General features: G+C 35.6%; 1 protein-coding gene across 1 annotated transcript in view; it reads right to left on the reverse strand.

The window, feature by feature from the left end:
• The window catches only part of ARHGAP42 (Rho GTPase activating protein 42), a 143,154-nt gene that overhangs the window by 88,800 nt on the left and 33,998 nt on the right, over positions 1-20,356 (reverse strand). Inside the window, exon 3 of the mRNA XM_005516204.3 lies at positions 4,464-4,525. Within this exon, the coding sequence (XP_005516261.1) occupies positions 4,464-4,525 (62 nt within the window). The remainder of the gene's footprint in view (positions 1-4,463; positions 4,526-20,356) is intronic.

The raw sequence follows: 20,356 nt of genomic DNA on the forward strand, positions 1-20,356 counted from the left end.
CTGAATATTTTGATGCTTTCCCTGGAAGCAGATAGCATCAGACCCCTTGTGTGAGGGCAAATACAGAACCACAATGAGAACATCCAGTTAATACAAAAGAAGTCCACAAAAATGAGATACTGTCTGAAGATTATTTGATATAAAAAGGCAGACTTTCTAAAGAAAAATATTCATTGCGCATAGTACAAAACTATCCACTTCAGAATTTTTATACTATCCCCTGGAGTATTTAATATTGGTCAAGAATCTCATTGATTCATCAAGCCAGAGAGAAAATCTCTGGGGCCATTCATCACCTGCCAACAACCCAAAAAAAAACTTGAATAAATAGCAAGAAATGTAAGAATTAAGAGCCTGTTTCAGTCTTGGATTTAGTAGACTCTCAGAAATAATCAGGGAGCTCCAGCAAGATAACATTGACACTCAAGAGAACTCATTCAGTGCTTTAGACTCATAGGGGATCACCAGTAGCATGAACCAGTCTATCCATGCTTATGTCAACACAGAATAATCCTACAAAAGGAAGTAGCATTTTATTTTACTCCTAGATCATTTGTGTTTGTAATTAACTTTATTAACAATTTCAAATTAATAGGAAGCATAAATAAAATAGAATCTCTAAAATAAAATATATTACTTATTTAACAGAAAGAATGCAAATTCAGTGAAAAAGGAAGGAAATTATTTTAAGTAAGTTCTCTTGATAACGATTCAAAAATTCACATGGGATTAAATTATAGCGTCTCTATTGTTCCCTAATAAACACAAGGAAATAGAGGTCATTATTCTACATCCCTGATGGCTTGCTGCTGAAGTCATTGGAAATGCAGCGGGGATGAATCTGACTTTTTATCCTATTTACAGTACATGTGAAGCCCAAGAGTAGTGCTGTTTGATTGGGGTTTTTTAAATGCACATTTACCAACAGCACCACTAAATTAACACCACAACAAAATGACAGATATCAAACCTAAAGATGTATATCAAAAAAGGTATCTTATGAGTTACTTTTTCCTTTATTTTCTTTTGAAGGGGAAATGTGTGGCACATGGGCTCTGGTTTTTCTCACTACTAGTCAATTTTCTAGAATCAAGAAATAAAAGACAAGGATAAAATAAATTGACTTGCAATAATCACATTATTACTGCCAGCAGTAATAATGGCTACAAAGTCTTACAAAACAGAATATTTATGTGATACACAGTTTCATTTAACTTTTTACCTCAGTGTTTTTCCCTATAATACTGTTCATAATGTACTGTTTCATTAACTTCTTAATTAAATAAAAAAATAGTTCCTTATGGTTCTTTATTCAGGAAGGGCAGAAGACTTGCTAAACACCTCTCAAATTATTTCCTTGACCATTGGAAACACTTAATCTATATATTCAGTGGACAAGCACTCCAACATTGTGTTCACCAAGACAAAAATATAATTTGATTTATGAAGAATTTAATAGGCATCAGATGAGAAATAAATTGTTTACATAAATATATACTTTTCATATTCAAATCTGATTAATGAACTTACATGTAGGCTCATGATTTAATAAAATAAAGCCCAAGGCAAGGAAACAAGGCCATTAATTGGCATGCAAAATTAATATCTGTAATTCCATATTCTCATACATCCTGCATTCACTGATACAATAGTGCCTTTCACTATCACGTGCTACAAGAATTAAAAGGAAGTTGAAAGTAGTATGATGAAGTGTATCCAAAAATAGCCACAACATTGCATCGCTATTTTTCTCCAAGCCTTCTACAAAATGTCAGAAAGAACAAGCTTTTTTTTAATAACTTTTGCGTGTTTTCTCTTTTTTATGAAGAAAATCAAATTTTTGAAGACCTGCATGCCATGGCTCAAGCTTTCCCATCAGCTGAGAATTTTGTTTAATGTTGTCACTAAGATGCAAATTGGCTGACTTAAAGTGCTTCCAGCAGAGAAATCTAGGTGTATGGATTATGCTCCAAACTTCCTCAGAAACAAGCAAAAGTGCTCTAAAGATTCCACAGTTAAATTACAAATTTGTCAAGCAAAAGACTTATACTAGCAATCTGTTTGGCACACTGATCCTCACAGGGACCTCTGGATTCTATGACAACATGTAGAAAACTGCAGTAAGAGACTGGGGAATAAAAGACCCACATCTTTGACAAAAGTGAAAATTTTACTCCAGTAATAATTAAACAAATTCCACCAACAAGCAGCTCAAACTTTTTAGACCTAGAGAAATTCTAAGTTTGATACATTCTCTTATGCAAATATAACTACCACAAAAAACTGTGTATCCTCATTGTTCTCTTTCTGGACAGAGAATGAGAACTGAATGAGGTTATTCCAAACTGAGCAAAAAAAGCTGTATACATATGACTTCTCACCAAGAGCAGCTTCTCCCTACATGAAGACCCTACAGGGACCCATGCTGGAGCAGCCTGTTCCTGAAGGACTCAATCCTGTGGAAAGGATCAACGGTGGATCAGGTCATGAAGAACTGCAGCCCATGGGAAGGACTCATGTTGGAGAAGTTCGTGGAGACTGTCCCCCAAGGGAGGGACCAGTACTGGAGCAAGGGAAGAGCATGAGGAGGAAGGAGGTGCAGCCCTCATTCCCTGCTCTCCTGTGCCTCCCTGGCAGGGAGGAAGCAAAGAACTGGGATTAAAGTAAAGCCTCAAAAGAAGGGAGGGGAAGGAGAAGTTTCTTTAAGATTTGATTTCATTTCTGATTACCCTACTCTGATTTGATTATCATTAAATTAAACAGATTTCCCCCCAGGCTGAGTCTGGTTTTCTCATGACAGTGATTGCCAAATGATGTCTCCCTGCTTATCTCAGCCCATGAGCCTTCCCTTGTATTTTCTCTCCCCTGCCCAGATGAGGAGGGCAGTGACAGAGCAGCTTTGGTGGGCACCGCTAATCCAGCCCGGGTCAATCTACCACACTCAGCTATACAGTCCACGCATTCCCATGGAAATCATATTGATATAGAACAAAACTTATCATTCCATCTTTTTACACTTAATAGTATTAATATTTTTTCCTTCTTTTAGGCTAAAGGCCTTCCTACATCTTTTACAAAAACACTATATGGCAAGATCAAATTATGAACTGAAGAGAGGCTATAAACTTCCAAAAATGAAAATGGTAGTGACTCACTTTTGTGAGGGGAAAAAAAAAAGAGGGAAAAAAGAGAGAAAATAATAGGAAATTGTCTGTACATATTATGAATGACTAACAATTTTGAAAAATAATACCCTCACCTATTCATTACTTTTTTTTTTCTAATAGTTAGCTCATAACAATCTTTAACTTAAACTGGAAAGTTATTAATTTAAAAACATTTAACTAAGGAATTAATAAGTGTTCTGCTAACCAACTTTTGAGGTGGTAAGTATAGAACAGTCACCTCACTCTTCCAGCTACCCAGGAAAGAATATTTTGCATGAAGCAAAAAAAAAAATTATACTTTTATACATTTAAGTGATATTAGCTATGCAATGGTACCAAATAAATGTTATGACTTTGCCATTTTAAAACATTTATCTAAACAGAAATAGTGGGAGAGCAATTCTACGGCTATTTATTTCAGGATAAGACAACTTCATATAAACTTCTTTCTGAATTAGTAAATTTGTTCCAATCTGAGTCATAAAAACCTTACCTCAATGTTCTAAGCACCCATAAGAGGAAGGAAAATGAGGACAGACATATTTGGATGGTTTAGAGCTAATTAAACTTTCACTATATTTAAAAATCCCCCTACTGATGTTTATTCTTAGCTCACTCCTTTATTCATTATTGACTCCCAAGGAAGGACAAAAATGGCTTCACTGCTTACCTGGATATTTTTCATTTTTTAAATAGTTGCATAAAAATACACTTAAAACTTCTTTAACAAAGCTATATTTGAATAGAAAATAGAAATATAAAAATCAAAGCAAACAGCAGATTCAAAAGGCGTAAGGACACCATATCAATGGACGACTCTGGCAAGTCTGATCCATAATGTATTCTTCAAGAGTTTCTCTCGGGTGATGAATTTGCTTTCTCTTCTTATCACTTATCATATTCTTGGATTAGTAGCATACATTCAGTGGATAACACTCAAGAGTCTTTCATTAAATATAAATACAGATCTACATCTCCAATATTAGCTTTTTGCAGGAAGGGAAAGGTAGCATTCAAAGTTTATTTTGGGTCAGGGAGAAGGGAGGTAGGAAATGGAGAGAAAAAAATGTTTAAATCAATGCAAAAGTCTTTGGTTGAACAGTTTATTAAAAATTGCTGTAGTTTGTGCTAGTACATTTCTGCCTTTGCATAAGAATTCCAAATAATTCTTATGATATATTTAACCTCTCCTACACACAAAAAAAATTTTAAAAAATCACTTCAGGGAGAATAGAAAAAAGTGTACTATTTTACTCAAGGAGACATCCAGTGCCAGATTGCTGCCAGCAAACTTACCAGTCGTCTTCTCTCCTCTTCAACAGCAATCAGGAGCCGAGCAAACTCCTTCAATGACTGGGCTGAAAGGAAAACAAAGAAAAAGAACATTCTGATTAAAATGAGATTTTAAGATCAGGTGAGTCTGTTATCTGGATTGAAGCTACAGTGATAAAATATTGCTCTTACACTGCACTGTAATCATTAGCCTTAAATGAGACAGACTGAAGCAGGCAGCAGGGCAAGAGCAAAGAAAAAGAACCGAAGTCTTAACAGTCATATGTTTTTTAAAAATAATTTAATGGAATGAAACATGGAAAAGATGGAAACATGGAAAGATCAGTCTCAAAATAGAAAAATTCTGCTTTCAGCCACAAAATTCACTTTAGCATACTCGAAGCAGAAAGAAAATGCCAAGAAAATAATTGAGTTTCTCCCACTAAGGTGGGAGAACAAGTATTTGTAAGAACTATGAAAAATATTTGGGTAAATATTTGAAACTCAACATTTTAGAAAAAATGCCAAGTGTTTAGATTTAACATCTCTTTGGCTTTATGTTTTACAAGGACAAGGTCTCAGGTGACCCAAACAGATGATTGATTTATAAGCTTTGAATTCTGTTACAACTGTGACAGACTCGTTGCCCAAAACTGTTTTCAAATAGAAGTCAAAGGGCTGAAGCAGAGGCAATTGAAACATAATACAAGAATTAACCCCTAAAAGAGGGCAAGAAAGAGGAAAACATTCTGAAAACTCCTAAGACTTCATTCTCATGTAAGCATGTGGTACAAACCTGTCCAGAAAAATCTTTCTTTCCATTTATATTATTTTCTCAAGGGCATAGGGGTTACTCAGATTCAGCATCACAGTCCCATACAACAATCCCAGACAACAATCATGTGAAGAGAGCTAAGTATCTCTTTTACTTTCTCCTGATGCAACTAGCAGCAATTGCTACCAATGTCAGGATGCTACATTTTGTGGTTTGAAGCTCTGAACTCAGAATACAGATTGCTAAATACTACAGCTTCTCACAATAAACTTGAGACAATCTTAATCATTTTGAAAGAGGTAAAAAACAAACACGGAAACAAAACTCAGATTTTCTCAAAAGAACAGGATTGAAAAACTCTTTACGGTTAACCAACATATAGTGCTGAAGGTATGCTAATGGAAGTCCACGTCTTAGTTATTTTTTCATCTTAAATTTTTTGTGTCAGACTCCAATAATATGGTTTTATCCCTTCTCAACTTCTCTAAAAGGTTTAAAGAAATAAGTACATTTTCTAGAAAATACTGAAACAGATCCTTTAAGAAAGAACTAGTATCTGGTTTGCCTTAACTGCCTTGTCTGCATTCATGGACTGCTACTTAGTTTTTGGACCATTCCCAAATAATTTCTATCCTTTATACCATCTGGACCTTGCAGAGGTCACCTCTGCATTCTTCTTTCTCTCTGTTAAGTTTTATAGCTAAAGAATGCTTTGCTGTTTGTTCCAATTTCTTCTGCAAGAAATTACATAGCTATTTTTTTTTTTTCAACTATGATGTTATACTTGCATTTCTTGACCTGTAAGCTATTGCTTGCTAACAAATTCTTTTTTTCCCATTATGAGTTCTTGGTTTAGTCCAAATACACCTGGTAAGTTAAATGTCCATCTACTTGGGCCTTGAGTTTTTTCCTTTTAAATATTTTTCCCTGAGAACACAAGCACAAGAAGATTTTGCCAGTAGAATTTTAGTTTGATATCCACTGAATTAACTCAATCTCTCAGCTCATAATATCCCATGGAAAAAAAACAAAAACAAACAGATAAAGAAATAAGATGATGAACTGATCGGTTATACCTGACTAGGAATCTGTAGAGCGTTACACTTAAGAATATCTAAGTACCCAATATGAAATGCTAAAACTAAATAAACAATTAGCCAGACAGACATGGCTAAACTATGAGGATGTGGAGGGGCTGAGGGGGAGGGAGATGGGGAAGAAGGGGAGTGTAGAAGAAACCCAAAACATAAAACCAGTATGAGAAGCTTTTGATTCATCTTTTGAATTTAAAGGCAGAACCAGAGAGTTTTTAGTTTCAAAGCTGAAACATTTGCTTAGGATTTAAATAAATTCAGGTCAGCCACAGGAAAAAAGTGTATATGTTCTATAAGTGTGCAAATCAAGGTTTTCCTGAATATTTAACACTAATATAAAGATACGAGTCTGTCACCTGTACTGTACCTCGGCTGAAGACTGAGAAACTCTCAATCTTTTCCTCCCCATTGGCTCACCTTTATGGGAATTATAAAGGTCAGAGTTTCACTAAGAACAAAGAACCTACATTCTTTAGCAACACTAAGACAAATCATTCCCCTGATTTTATGAGATTTTGATTGCAGAGACACCTTCACATCAAAACTGACTACACTCGCTGCCCAATACCCACACCCATCCCTACATCCAGCCATGGGATGTCCCTCCCCAGCTCAGGAGGTGCACAGGCAGAACTTGTGCATGGTGTTATTCAGAGCATAATGAAGGATGCACACCCAGAACACAGAGTTCTGCAACACAAGTATCTCTGGTGACTCCAATGCTCCTTGCAAAGCCACCACATACATCAAGAAAGGTTTCACCCACGCCAGCTCTCCTACAATAGCCCTGAGTACCACAGTACTGATCTTTCATGTCATTACACCTATTTTCCCACACAACCCCCACTCAGTGTGGCCTCATTAAAAGCCAGGGTCTGTCCCTAGAGAACTTCTGCTGTGCTGGAAGCTGCAGTGGGAGTGGCAAAGGGAAGGAGAGTCCTTGCTCCCCTTTTCCCAGCGTACCTCTTTTCCTTCTTTCTCCCCTCTTCTCCCACAGAGCCCTCTGGCTGCAGAGAGGTGACAGCTCTGCCACACCTCAGTTTGGGGCTGGGCAGACAGAAGGTCACTGTAGTGGGGAGGCATCCCAGCCAATTCACCCACAGGCACTGGCCACCTTGGAGATTGGGGCAGGGGCGTCCTTCCCTTCCACAACTAATACCCTTATCAGGATCTCAGGACAAACCCTGGGCACAGGGTACGCACACCTAACTCTGGATTCACAACTCTCTATGGGAAACAAGCAGATATTTCAGCATTAATAATTTGAGGTGTTTTTGTGTAGCTGAAAACCAGAAGATTTAGAAATCAGACCCATCTGTGTTAGATGCAGCCAACTGTCTGTCAGGACACTCATGCATTACCCAACAGCCCCACAATCTTTTCTTAGTAATGCAACAATATTTTTTTTAAATATACCTCTTTTTAATCAGAATAGGCACAGAAGAATTAAAGTGAACTTTGTAAACACAAAGAGGGTGGGAGGAAGAAGAGTCAAGCATTTTGCAAGAGGAAATGTCATGGGAATGTGCTGATAAGAAATAAATTCTGAAAACACATCAATAATGTGAAGTACAACAATGTGAAGCCTAACATACTAAATATAAAGATATTTTTAGTTATTTTCATAAAGAATTATTGTTATTGGTGGGCCACATAAAGAAAAATAAAGTGCTGACTCAATATTTCATTCTAAGTCATTAGGCAACATTAACTTAAAAATCCCAACAGTTTTACAGTCTGCTTTTTATTTAAGGACTACTCAAAAGGACTTGTAAGATACATTTGGTATCATGATGGAAATGATGCCTGTGAAAAGAAATGCCCAAGAAGTAAAAACAATTGAATGTATACCCAGATGTACACTTGTGGTCTCATTTATCACAATCACAACAGGTTGCCAGTGGCTTTCTCTGGAGTGTTCCCAACTCAACAACAGTGTGCTGCAAAATTTGTTCAGGAGAAAGGGCTCCCATTATTTTATTTACTCAAAAAAAAAAAAAAAAGGTACTCTCTTTACTTTTAATTGAAAAGTCTTTTAATTAATTTCCTTCATTAAGAAAGAAATTAGCAGTAGCAACAGCTTAAACATTAATGGTGTAGATGAAGAAAATTCTCTTTTTTTCCAAAATCCCTATCACCTCAAACACATGGTATAGGTCCACAAATAACTACACTCATATAATTAAAAAGGAACCAAAGTTTGATGTAGAATTGAGTGAATGAGGGAGAAGTAAGAGGATAAAAATAAATTTATGTGAATTTATAGAATGCTTTATTAAAAATATCATTCATTTACACTTTACAAATCTGATTTACTGCATTGACATCAAAACAGTTGTTCATAGGAAAAAAAAATGCACATAATGTATCTTATGGAGTTTTTGCTATATACTTATGTAGAGAATGTATCACCTTAAAATAGCATCTCTGTGGAAATTACTGAAGCTACTCTATCAACCTTAGCTTAAAATTTAAGAGTGCAGTGTCACACTGTACCACTAAATGTCACACGCAATAGATATTACATCATCTACATTTAATGAGAAAAGGCTGACAAAAAGTATGACACATATAATAATTTTGCATGACCAATACTGAACTGAAAGCCAAAGCCAAGTTTGGAAGGTAATGTTCAACCCAAGGCAGAAATGAAAAGCTTACTGTGGAAGACAATACAACTGAATGTTCTTTTCTGTGGACTGTTGCTTTAATTTTGACTTATACATTCAGTCTTAAACGATGCATAGACAATTTTACATACTCTACACAAAACAAGAATTTATAGCATTATGAGCAGATACCACCACCATCTTCAGATATGTGAATGCCAGCACAGAAAAAGTAATACATACATGTCACATGTTCTTATGACACCTTGCCTATGAAAGGCAAAAATGAGCAAGACCGTTAGAGATTTTCTTATGTCTTCCTGGTCTGACTGAGGAACTGCCAGGACTGTGCTGTACACTGCTCTAAGTTCTCTTTGGCAGAAAGGTCAGTCAAGTACATCCTCCAAAACCAGTCATACCTAGCACAGACTTGCTATAGCAGCCCCAAATTCATGCTTGAGCACAAACGTCTGCTACAGTCCAGAAGGGAGTTTTCCCTGTAAATAATACATCACTGAAACAGAATTCAAGATAGACCGATGGCCCATAAAGAAATTTTCTAAGGATTAATACTTGTTTACTAGACTTCCATGAGAAAGCAGAATAAAAGTAAGATACATGAAGGCTGGGAGAAGAGATTTTCTTTTCCAAATCTAAAATTAAAGTAAATATATTATTAAAACATTGTTAATTTACAGTTGTATTTCCAGAGTTTTTAATGATTAGCATTAACTGTCTTTAAGATATATTGAAAAAGTATGTGAGGTGGTGGTGATAGTGAGGTTGAATAGAACATGAGTAGCCACAGAAGGCTTCCTTTCAGACAGAAAAAACAAACATTTTAGAGTAACACTGACAGGCCACAACATGTATGAAGAGACAATCATCTGCTTTCGCAGTAATTTCTACTTAACAAGAGTAGCGGATGCTGTTAAAGCCACAGAAGATCTGTAATGCCTATCAGTAGATAACTAAACTGGGTGACTCAAAATATCACCACTATGGCATGTTTTCACATTACAAAATGGAAGGCAGAGGAAGACTGTGTCGGAAAAAGACTCTCAAAGCATGTCATTATCTTGGTCTTTCAATATGCTTTCATAGCATTCAAATGTTTGGTATGAATTTAATTGGAGCTTTATTTTATTCAACAGAGGTTTCCTTTACCACTGTCACAACCTGGACTGATTTGTTAATGATCCTTTTTTCCCCCTATTTTTCCTACTGTGTTAAGCTTATCAAACATAAAAAGTGTACAATTACTTAGAGCTTTAAAGGGAATTACAGTTGAGCCAACAAGCTGATGGATCAACATCTTAATCTACAAATAGAAATAATGAGTAATTTATATAAATTGTGAAAAAAACATCAAATATCCTTGAACTTTAGGCAGAGTATTGGTGTCAAAACATTTTATAACTAATGTCGACTGGGTTGGAGCACCTTTGCAACACAGTTTAAAAAACAGCAGTGCAAGATGACTGCAACATTTTCCTACAGAAAACAGCTGTTGGTTTTATTTTTAAAACACATTTTCAGGAAAGCTGTATTTGGATAAATCTTCCTGATTATTGCTAAGGTTTTCTACTTTCTTTACCTACTGTAATTTCTTCCACTATTTCTACCCTATTTTGTCTTCACTCACTTTCCAAATGGCAAGATTTTTGGAGAAACTTCAGCCTGGAAGACTGAGCTCTGTACCATAAGTAATATTTACTGGGAAAGCAGAAAAGACGACAAAATAGAAGAGTACAGAATTTCAAATCAGTATTTATCTCAGTTATTTTGTCTCCTTCTAAGTATCATTCCCAAGATAATAGAAAAAATGCAGCAACTGCTTTCTTTTGTTAAGGTTTCAGATAATATCATTGCATAATGTATTTATGCAAATTCCAGTTTGCAAGCTTGCAGCATGTCAGATATGCTTTAACATTAAGCTGAGTATTGGTGTCAAGAGATGAATTATGTTAGAAGATTCCGTTGTTAAAAAAGAAGTTAGAATATCAAGATAATGGTTAATTTCTTCATGGTTTTTCAATCTCATTTTACATTTGGAAAACTATTATTGTATGTGCTGCCTTATCCTCTCTATTTGGTTTCTCCTACCTTCCTAATCTAGGTATCAGGTTTTATGGATCTGTAATAAGGACCTTATGCATTCCTGTTGTCTGTGTTTACATTTACCACAGCCTCCACAAGAACAGTAAAAAAAGCTATTTGGGCCTTCCTATAATACAATGAAATGCAATACTAGTAGTAAAAGACATAGGGTGGAACAAAAATTCAAGTGCAGAGGTTTAAAGATTACATCAACATACCCCAGCGTGGAAATACAGTCTCAAAGTGACAATGATTTCTGCCAGAAGACAGTGGTTTAAATTTAGAATCCAAGTAACCACAAATTTCCTTTAAGACTTCGATCGTGGCAAGGCACACTAAGGTACAGACAACCCTGTCTGCTCTGTACTGTTCTTGTGATAGAATCAAGACTTTCTTAGATCAGACAATGTGAAGCTATTTCAGACTCAATAAATGAACATTCTTACAATTTGCTCTGTAATTAGTCTGCAAGGGTTTAATCCAGTGCTTTTTTTTATCAAATACTACCATGATATTTCAGATTTTGAAGGGTCTCCCAGAGAGCACCAGTTTCAGTGGTAACTTTGTTTCCTGTGGCAATTCCCTCCTTGAACTGTGAGAAAAGGTATTTTTCCAATTTTTTTTTTTTAATTATTGAAAATAAGTGTGCTACCTCACATAAGGAAATCCAAATTTGCCAAAAAATTAATCATAGATCAGGAAGAAAAAGACAGGTGAAAAATGTCTGCTTAAAAGCTTCTGCAAAGAAATGATGCAAGTAAATAAGCAAGAAAAATGACAAAATTAAGCCTTTTATGTCCAAATTTATGCTTCAAGGTCTATGTATTATTCTCCAATTATGATCACATGTTCCACTACATGCTGGCAAGCAGAAAATTCAATCAGGGCACAGCTACTCGAATGCATGTAACTAAAAGTAAAGAAACCCCAAGGGTTTTCTCTATTTCATTTGAGTTAAGGCATTGCAAACTCAAGAGTAAATTCAGTGGTAATTTTTTCTCCACATCATGATTAGGAGCATTTTGGCTCTTCACAGTATTAGGACAGAGAGCTGCAAATTCCCAGTGAAAACAAAATCAACAATAAAATTATCAGATATTCAGCAAAAGTCTCTCCATCTGACCTCCCCTGGTTTATAGCATTTGATCCCTGTATATTTCCAGGCAGTGTTCCCCACAAAGTTTCAAAGCCCTTCAATTGCAGGCCCAATACCAGGCACAAGCATTTGGGTTTTGTCACACTATAAAGGTGAGACAAACCTTTTTTCTTCTGAGAAGAAGCCAGCCATTCCACAGTAAGAATGGAACATCCTGCCTGAGCATCACACATGTATGCCTCACACTCCCCACCAATATGAGAGCCATAAAAAGCACCAAATCAAGATCTGAGCTTAACTGAAGCTCAAAGCTCTGCAAGATGTGTTTGGCAGGACAGTATAACATGTACATACCATATGAGGCAATTTTAACTCGAGTATTTTCACTCTGCAAAACTGACTGAGCAAATATAGCAAGGTATTTTCTGAAGTTTTTTTCTAAACATATGTAGAGCATAAAGTGCAGAGCCGCTATTATAAGTAAAAATCCTTTTCTCATTACAGAAACAAACTTCTGTCAGGGAAACCATCTAAATCCAGTTACAAACAGTATAATATTTGAGAATTCTTTGCTATAAAAAGTAGCTATCATGTCACAAATATTTAAACATAAAAATACAAGCCTTGTACGAAAGTTAAAACAATCCTTTGAGGCAACACATTTACACTTTCCACTCCACTACTTTTCAACAGAGGTCTACACAGAAACCTACACATTTACACACAAACTAAGAAGAATTGCAAGAAAGTCAGGTTATCTAGAATTCCCAGATTTACTGTCAGCACTTGTCAAACACAATACTTGAAGAGATAACCTGAAGACGTGCAATGTTACACATTTTAAATAAATCCAGTTACTTGGCTTAATATCAGTAAATTACCATGCCTTACTCATGCAGAACCTCACAATGCAAATACAAGTAGAAAATTCTAAATAGATTAAGCAAGGGCAAAACACTTCAGAGAATCCTGAAAAATTTTTTAAGTTCATAATGGCTCTCTATCCCACAGCACATTTGTAAAACCAAAACAAAACCAAAACCACACCAAAGAATAATTCCACTACCACCACTTTTAACACTTTATTAAAAATACAGCTGCAACTACCCTGTTTTAGTGTTCTACTCCATTTATAAAAGCAGTACAGATTTTGAAAATACATAATTCAATTTTGAAAATTCACTTATCTTGTGTAGCATGAATTCTTCACCATGGCAGAGATGTGGTAGAAAAAGCACATTCTAGAATCTAATAGTCAACAGCACCTCTCCTGAAATATGGCATCTTGGAGTGCCAGCAAAAACATTTTCAATCATCTAAATAATTTCTTCCATTTTCTTAGGAACATGAGAAGGATCTCTCAGGTAGTCATGTGCTCACACAGAGCACTATATAAAACCTGTCTACAAATGACTAATTCTTTCCTGCTCTCTCCCATTTCTTCTACAGTTCTATGAAGGGGTAAAGGCTTTTGGGACAAGTCACAACAAATACACCATTTCTGCCATGTTCTCATAGAATAAAGAGGTAAGGGTTTAGATAGGTGATCATTAAAAACCACTGTATCTCTACACCACACTACAAAATGGGATTTTACATTATCGTACCTGTCAAAGAGAAATCAGCCTCTCTTTCACCTGATGGAGCCACAGTCACAGCAGTGGGGCTGAGCTCTACAGCTGTAGAACTCAGCAGGGTGTAGGGGAAAATATTCAATCCATCAAATTCTGTCTAACAGGTACAAAGTGATCTTAAAGTGCTGCTGGAGACCTACTTTGAAAAAATAGCAGCTTGAATTGGCCCCTATTGAAAACTAACAGCATACCACAGAAGTTCATTTAATTCAAGTAATCTTTACCTCAACTAAATTGACCATTAACCTTTGACTTGAACAGATCTGCCTTTGCCAGAGTTGACTGATATCCTATCACATGTCAAAGGAAGAACTGCTCTAAAAACCATGGAATATGCAGAAATATTTAAGTTCAAAGATGGATTCTGATGCAATCAGATTACAATCCTCTCTTGCACTCCCTCCCCCATCCCACTAGAAAGAGCCGTGATATAAATGTACTATGAGTAAAAATCTTTTGTTCTATGATAAGAGTTGCTGCTTCAAGGTTGAGCTTTTTTTGAACAGTTGAATAACAAGAAAAAATAGGAAACAACCACTGAGCAATATACGACATTGTTTGCAGAAATGTTAAACTGCAAAAGTAATATTCAATCATAGCATTCCATAAACAAAGGAATTAGAAGTAATTATGACTACATTTCAGGCTTGCCAATCCCCAATTCTTCAGAGGCACATCCATACTTTAAGTGAAGGAAAAAAACCCTGATATTTTCATCTTCCCAGCTGTATAAACCTTATTTGTGTGTGGCTCTTTATGAGTGCTGAATAGAGGAAGTAAAAGCAAAAGCAATATATTCAGAATGCTACTGAGAATCATTAATACTGTTTTTCTGATTTTTAAAGTTTTGTACATTTATTGCTTGAATAGTGAAAGAGTTTAGAAAAAATATCACCAAATAGTTCAACAGATGTTAGCTTTGCCATAATTGCTTAATTAAATTTAGGACTACAAAGGGATCAAAAAGTTCCTGTGCTTAAAATTCTAAACTCTACTAAGCATTTTGATTTCAGAAAATACAAATCTTTTACGTTACTTGCTCAAACCTGAAGATGAATATCTCAAAGCTGAGTTGATCAAACTACTATCTGTTTTTGAAAATTAGTTCCTATTTCTCAAGAGGTATGCTAACCTGGCAACTCTGAAATGTTACACCATTCTACTAGAAGTGTATTATATACATCAACAGTACATACTTACTATTTTCAAGACAACTCTATAAAGCAACACTCTAGTCCTCAGGTTGTCTCCCCAGAGGCATTCATACTTCCACTGGGATGTCCAAATCTAGAAGTAATGAAGTTAAGTGACAAAGGAGGGGAAAAGAGGTACGCTGAAGTCATGGAATGAGGACAATAAAGTAGACTACACCTTCAAGAATCCAGAAGATTGGAATGAGAGACACAAAAACTACTTCATCTTGCTCTGTGAGTGGCATGGACTTGTCCATTCATCTACTCAGCCTGCTCAGATCAAATTTTGACTCATCTTAACTCCTTAGCAGAACGTACCAGGACAACAAAGTTGTTGTCCATTGCCTGTCTCACCCTCTTTCTCTGCACAGTAGGAACTCCAAGGCAAGCAGTATCTCAGACACCAGAGTCTGCAGTCCAATACAGTAAAATGAACTAACATGAATTTTAGCTTCTGTTAGTACACCAGGATGCAAACTGCAGGGACTCAACAGAGCTCCTACTGTCAGCTACTCCTGACACAGAAGAAAGGTAGGACAAACAGAAATGGCAGTAACTGCATCAGCCCTCCCCCCCAGTTCAGTTTTTTCATCTTAAGGTCAACAGAGAATGGAGCATGTGAATTCCAACAACCTTCTGATAGGTGTCCAAGAGAAAAAGAAACAAGAACTGTGTTGTTGATCTTATTTTACCTTTTCCTCCTGAAGAGATAAAAATGTACTGCACCATTATTTTGTTTCCTGATTTGTCAGCCACATTTGCCCTTCCAAAGCAAGGACAAGAGGTCCGTGCTTGACAAACAGAATGCCAACCTTCACTTTCTGGGGTAGATGTTGTTTTGAAGCCTTGATAGGATCCTAGCACTAGCATAAAATCACTCATTTTTTGAAGTCAAGAAACAATAGAGTTCCAGAAACAGGTGGCATTTGCTTAAATTGTCAAATATGCAACAAGGATTAAAAAAAAATAATGGTAGGAACAGAATCAACAGATTTGAAACAAATACTTTAGGCATTTCACACCCTGATTGTGCTGAGTTCCTCCCATAAATTGTTACCATTGAACTTCTGCAGATAAATATAATCCAATACAAGTACCAAATAACCCTGTCCTGTGATCTTACAGGTACCTTAAGCAAAGCTGCTTTCAAAGTAATCTAGAAAGTTAAATATTAAAATTCATTCTTTCAGCTGAAGGAAAAAGAGCTGGTAAAACTAAGCAGGTAATTACTGTGGAAAAACAGCACACAATCTTTCTATGCAAATTCACTCTCCATTGTAAATAGCCTTCTAGTCTAATTCAGGACTCAACCCTTCCCCACCCACCTAAAATAAAACCACCTTTTGTAAATACACTCGTCTCTAAATGTGTTTCACAAGGTCAACAAACTCAAGCAGTAGAGAAGTTGTTGGGATGATGTCTACACTAAAAAAAATCTACCCCCAGAACTCTGCCCTCCAGGTGGTGGCAAGATCCTGTTCTTTCTTTGCTTTGGATAAAGCAGTAGTAGACCTCAGATGCTGGAAGTCATTTCAGACTTATCTGGAAATTGGTAATTCCATTCAGAAGCCTGGTTACAAATGGGAATTCTGTGCAAAGTAAGTTGAATATTAACCCCCAAAAAGAACCTTCTTGAACATAAAAGCTTAACCTCAAGTCATTAAGGAGATGATCTGTAAGATATCCAAGAGATTCAGACTGCAGGTGGCTTGACTGCATTTAATAAATAATTCAGGAAGAACCAAGCAAACTCAAGAAGCCATTACATACCACAATCAACAGCGGCTTGAAATCTTGAGTAACCTGACATCTACTTTCTCAGATTCCTGATGAATCTCTAAAAGACAGTGTCCTAACCTGGAGACTGCCAAGTCCATAGATTGATTGTCAAGATTTGTCTCTACACACTGTAGACATGCATAAAGCCCCCATGTAATTTTTTTGCTGTTTTAAACTTATTTATTTGAGTAAAGCATTGCATCCACAGCATGTACCATTAAAAATAGAATTTGGTTCCTCTTAAAGTCAATTAAACTTTTACACTGTTACAAAAGATGGGGGGAAAAGGAAATATGATTTTTTTTTTTCCCTTTTTCTTTTGTGCAGTTTTATATACAAATTTCCCAGTACAGATCTATTTGCTGCTTTGAAAACAGGGTTCTTGTTCTCTGACAAGTTCTCCAAGAGGAAAGAGCAAATGCTAACTGAAAAGCATTGTGCATGTGGATGCCCAGCACAAGAAAAAAGAAGACTGAACTTCTAGCATCATTGCTCAACTAAAACAAGAAAGCGAAACACAGCAGTGGACTCTAACAAACAGCTACTATTAGCATTCTGCATTTGTCTGCTTGGTTTTGAGCTCGCTCTTTCCAGTACATTTGAGTCAATTTTTCAAAGTTCAACTTGAGACTAACTGCTGTAAACAACCTAACTGCCAGGTATGAGCTAACAGTTCTGTAGATGGTTAGTTGAGAGCAATTTAATAGTCCCATGAACGACTTGAGCTGTGAGTCAGCAAAGATCACGAGCCTCAAATGCTAGCAGCAAGAGAAGAATTCAGTGCCCACAGGAAAAGATACCGCATTTTAGAACTTTTGACCTATTCTTTGTGACTCAATTAATAAAGATTTCATAAATCATCATAATCCTATTACATTCTTAAATCATGCATCTGATGTGACCTGAAACATCTGTCATAATATAATTCTCTTCACAGAAGAAAACCCCAAACTTCAAAACCAACAGTCACAGAGTGAAAGACATATTTCACTCAGTTTTTCAGTGCACTTTCCTAAACAGCACATGCTAATAAAACACAGATACTAAAATAAAATACCAGAATATCAGAATGTATTTATTTGTCTTAATTAATTTTTTTTTAATTCTGAAGAGCATGGTCTTATTCTGCAGATATCAGATCTCACAGATATATAATTAGCCATAATAAATAGAATAGACACAAACTTATTAAAGGCACAAGAGAGAATTCCATTGAGTTAATAATGTTTATCATTTTCGTCTCTAGCAGCCAAAACCTAGATAAGACAAACAGAATAAAAGAGGATCAAAACAGAGAAATTCCTAGGAGAGATCCAGGTGACAAGTTAGATAATACTAGGTGGAGCTGGGAAAACCTTCTCCTTGCAAAATTATACCTGCAGTGTTTACTGAGAAAAAAGATAGATGATCAGTAAAAACATAGTTCTTGCAGCTGTCCCATCCATATAAAGTTCTATGTTACCTATAAGGTTTGAAACATGTAAAAATCATGCATCCATTTTACACTAAACTACCACTGGGTAAGACAAATGACTGACCTCCTTTACATTCACTGTCAATCTTAAGTATTTAATTTTTGTGCAAAATATTTACAAAGAGGGCTGAGAGCAGGGTGATATGTCTAAAAAAACCCACGGTGTTATCAAGTGTTGGTATTTCTGAGGAAAACACAGTTGTTAGATTAGGAATGCAACACCCTCTTCTCAGAGTAAGGGCAAGTCACATCAAACCTTCACTACTATGGCTTTTTAGTATTATTAATTCATTGTCACTCTTCTTGTTACTTTTGCATTGAAAATGCCATCTTCTGCAAAACTTTTCAGTTGCACAAAACACAGTTATAACTTCAATGAATCACATGCAACTGGAGCCAATAACCATGTTCTGCCATCAAATAGAACAGCCAATGCATTGCTGCTGATCACATGCTTCCACAAGCATTCCAAAACAGAGGATGAGACAAAACCAGCAATTGTTGCTAGCTTCTTTTATTTTTTAAAGAGAAAAACTAGCAAAGATTGGGATCACTGTTTTCCAAACCAAATTTGCTGGCAAAAAGATTAAAAATTGAAAAGGTTTTTATAGCTTGAATCCTTTGATATTCACAGTTAAAAAACCAACCAATAACACAAGAGCCGTAGATCAATTGAGGAACAAGACAGTCTGCTTATCCAAGAAAGTCAGAAAAATTCTTAACAACTCATGCATAAAATGACTCTAAACTAAGCACAGTATATCTGAAAGTTACTATGAAGATAAATCTGGCTAACTTGCAGCAACATGAAAAAAACTACCTAAAATGCATTATACAGCCACATACACAGATAAGATTTTTTGTCAAAGAACACCCCTCCTATGCAAGAATTAAATTCTAGTAAATAAAATATAAGAAATTATCAAAATTGGAAATCAAATACAGGAATTAAAAAAAACCAACAAAAAACAAGAAACCAACCCAAACAAATAAATCGGTGGATTAAATAAGAGGTGGATTATAAAATAAGTGTTATGACACACTCCACATAACTTATTAATTTAACTATTAATTACCTTATTAACTTAACTTACTTATTAAGTTAATAATAACTTAGCTATTATAACTTACTTAACTATTAACTATTTTAACTTACTTATTTTATGTAATGGAATAGATAAGTTATATTAAAAGAGCAATTCAAAATGCACAGCTTATAGAAAATACAAATAAAACTGTTCTTATTATATCTCAGACTGAAAAAAAAAAGACAAAAAAATGTTGTGCTTAGTTGCTAAAGAGAGACCCTCAACTCTAGTATTGCCTCAAAAAATGTCAATGGAGCTACCAATTCAATTCCAAATATTTTTTGCAGGTAAGAAAAAAAAAAAAGAAAAAATCATTTAATTCACTTTTATTAAATGCTGAAAGAAATGGAACCTTTTTTTACAAAAAAAAACCCTCAACAGCTTGACAGAATAAGTCTTGTTCAGAGGTGAATTCCCAATGCTAAGGTGTATTAGGATAGATTTTCAAAGCTAAGCTTGAAATAGAAATGTAGTCCTTACAATAAGCCTCTATGCATATGGTAGGGTTTTACATATCTTATCATGCCAGAATATCACTGCAGACTGAAGTAGAACTTCTCACTGGCCTGCACAGTTGTAGACATTTTTAGAAAAAGAAGGTGAAGGCAGAAGGAGGTACAGAGCAGGATTCATCTATACAAAGCTGTCTTTGATGATAAGCAAACATTTATCTTGTTGGGGCATGTTAAAGATATGGATAAATTCTAGGTCACTCCTCTAGGGAGATGAAAAATTGAGCCTTATCCTATAAAAGCACACAGTATCATTCAAGCTCTGTTAAGCTTGAATTTGATTCCTGTCACTTTACCTTTTACTCTTACAAGCTTCTTTGATGTACATGACAATCCATCAGGCAATTGGTTCTTTAGAAGCTAGAAATCCCTTCTTTGAAGCTTCAAGTGAAATAAATCAGCTGTCAAGCTTCATGAACTGTGTTTTTTTCCTAAATAGTTTTAAATGCCAGTTCAATGTCCAAACAATAAAATGTCTTTTCTTTGCTACGTTTAGGTTACAAGTAAAATGAATGTTGCCTTTGTTCTCAGTCACCTGATTTTAAATGCAAAACCGTATGTCT

Source organism: Pseudopodoces humilis, chromosome 2, assembly GCF_049639895.1.
Source record: "Pseudopodoces humilis isolate 2021_Gansu_Grassland_sample_001 chromosome 2, ASM4963989v1, whole genome shotgun sequence".
Lineage (NCBI taxonomy): Eukaryota > Metazoa > Chordata > Aves > Passeriformes > Paridae > Pseudopodoces > Pseudopodoces humilis.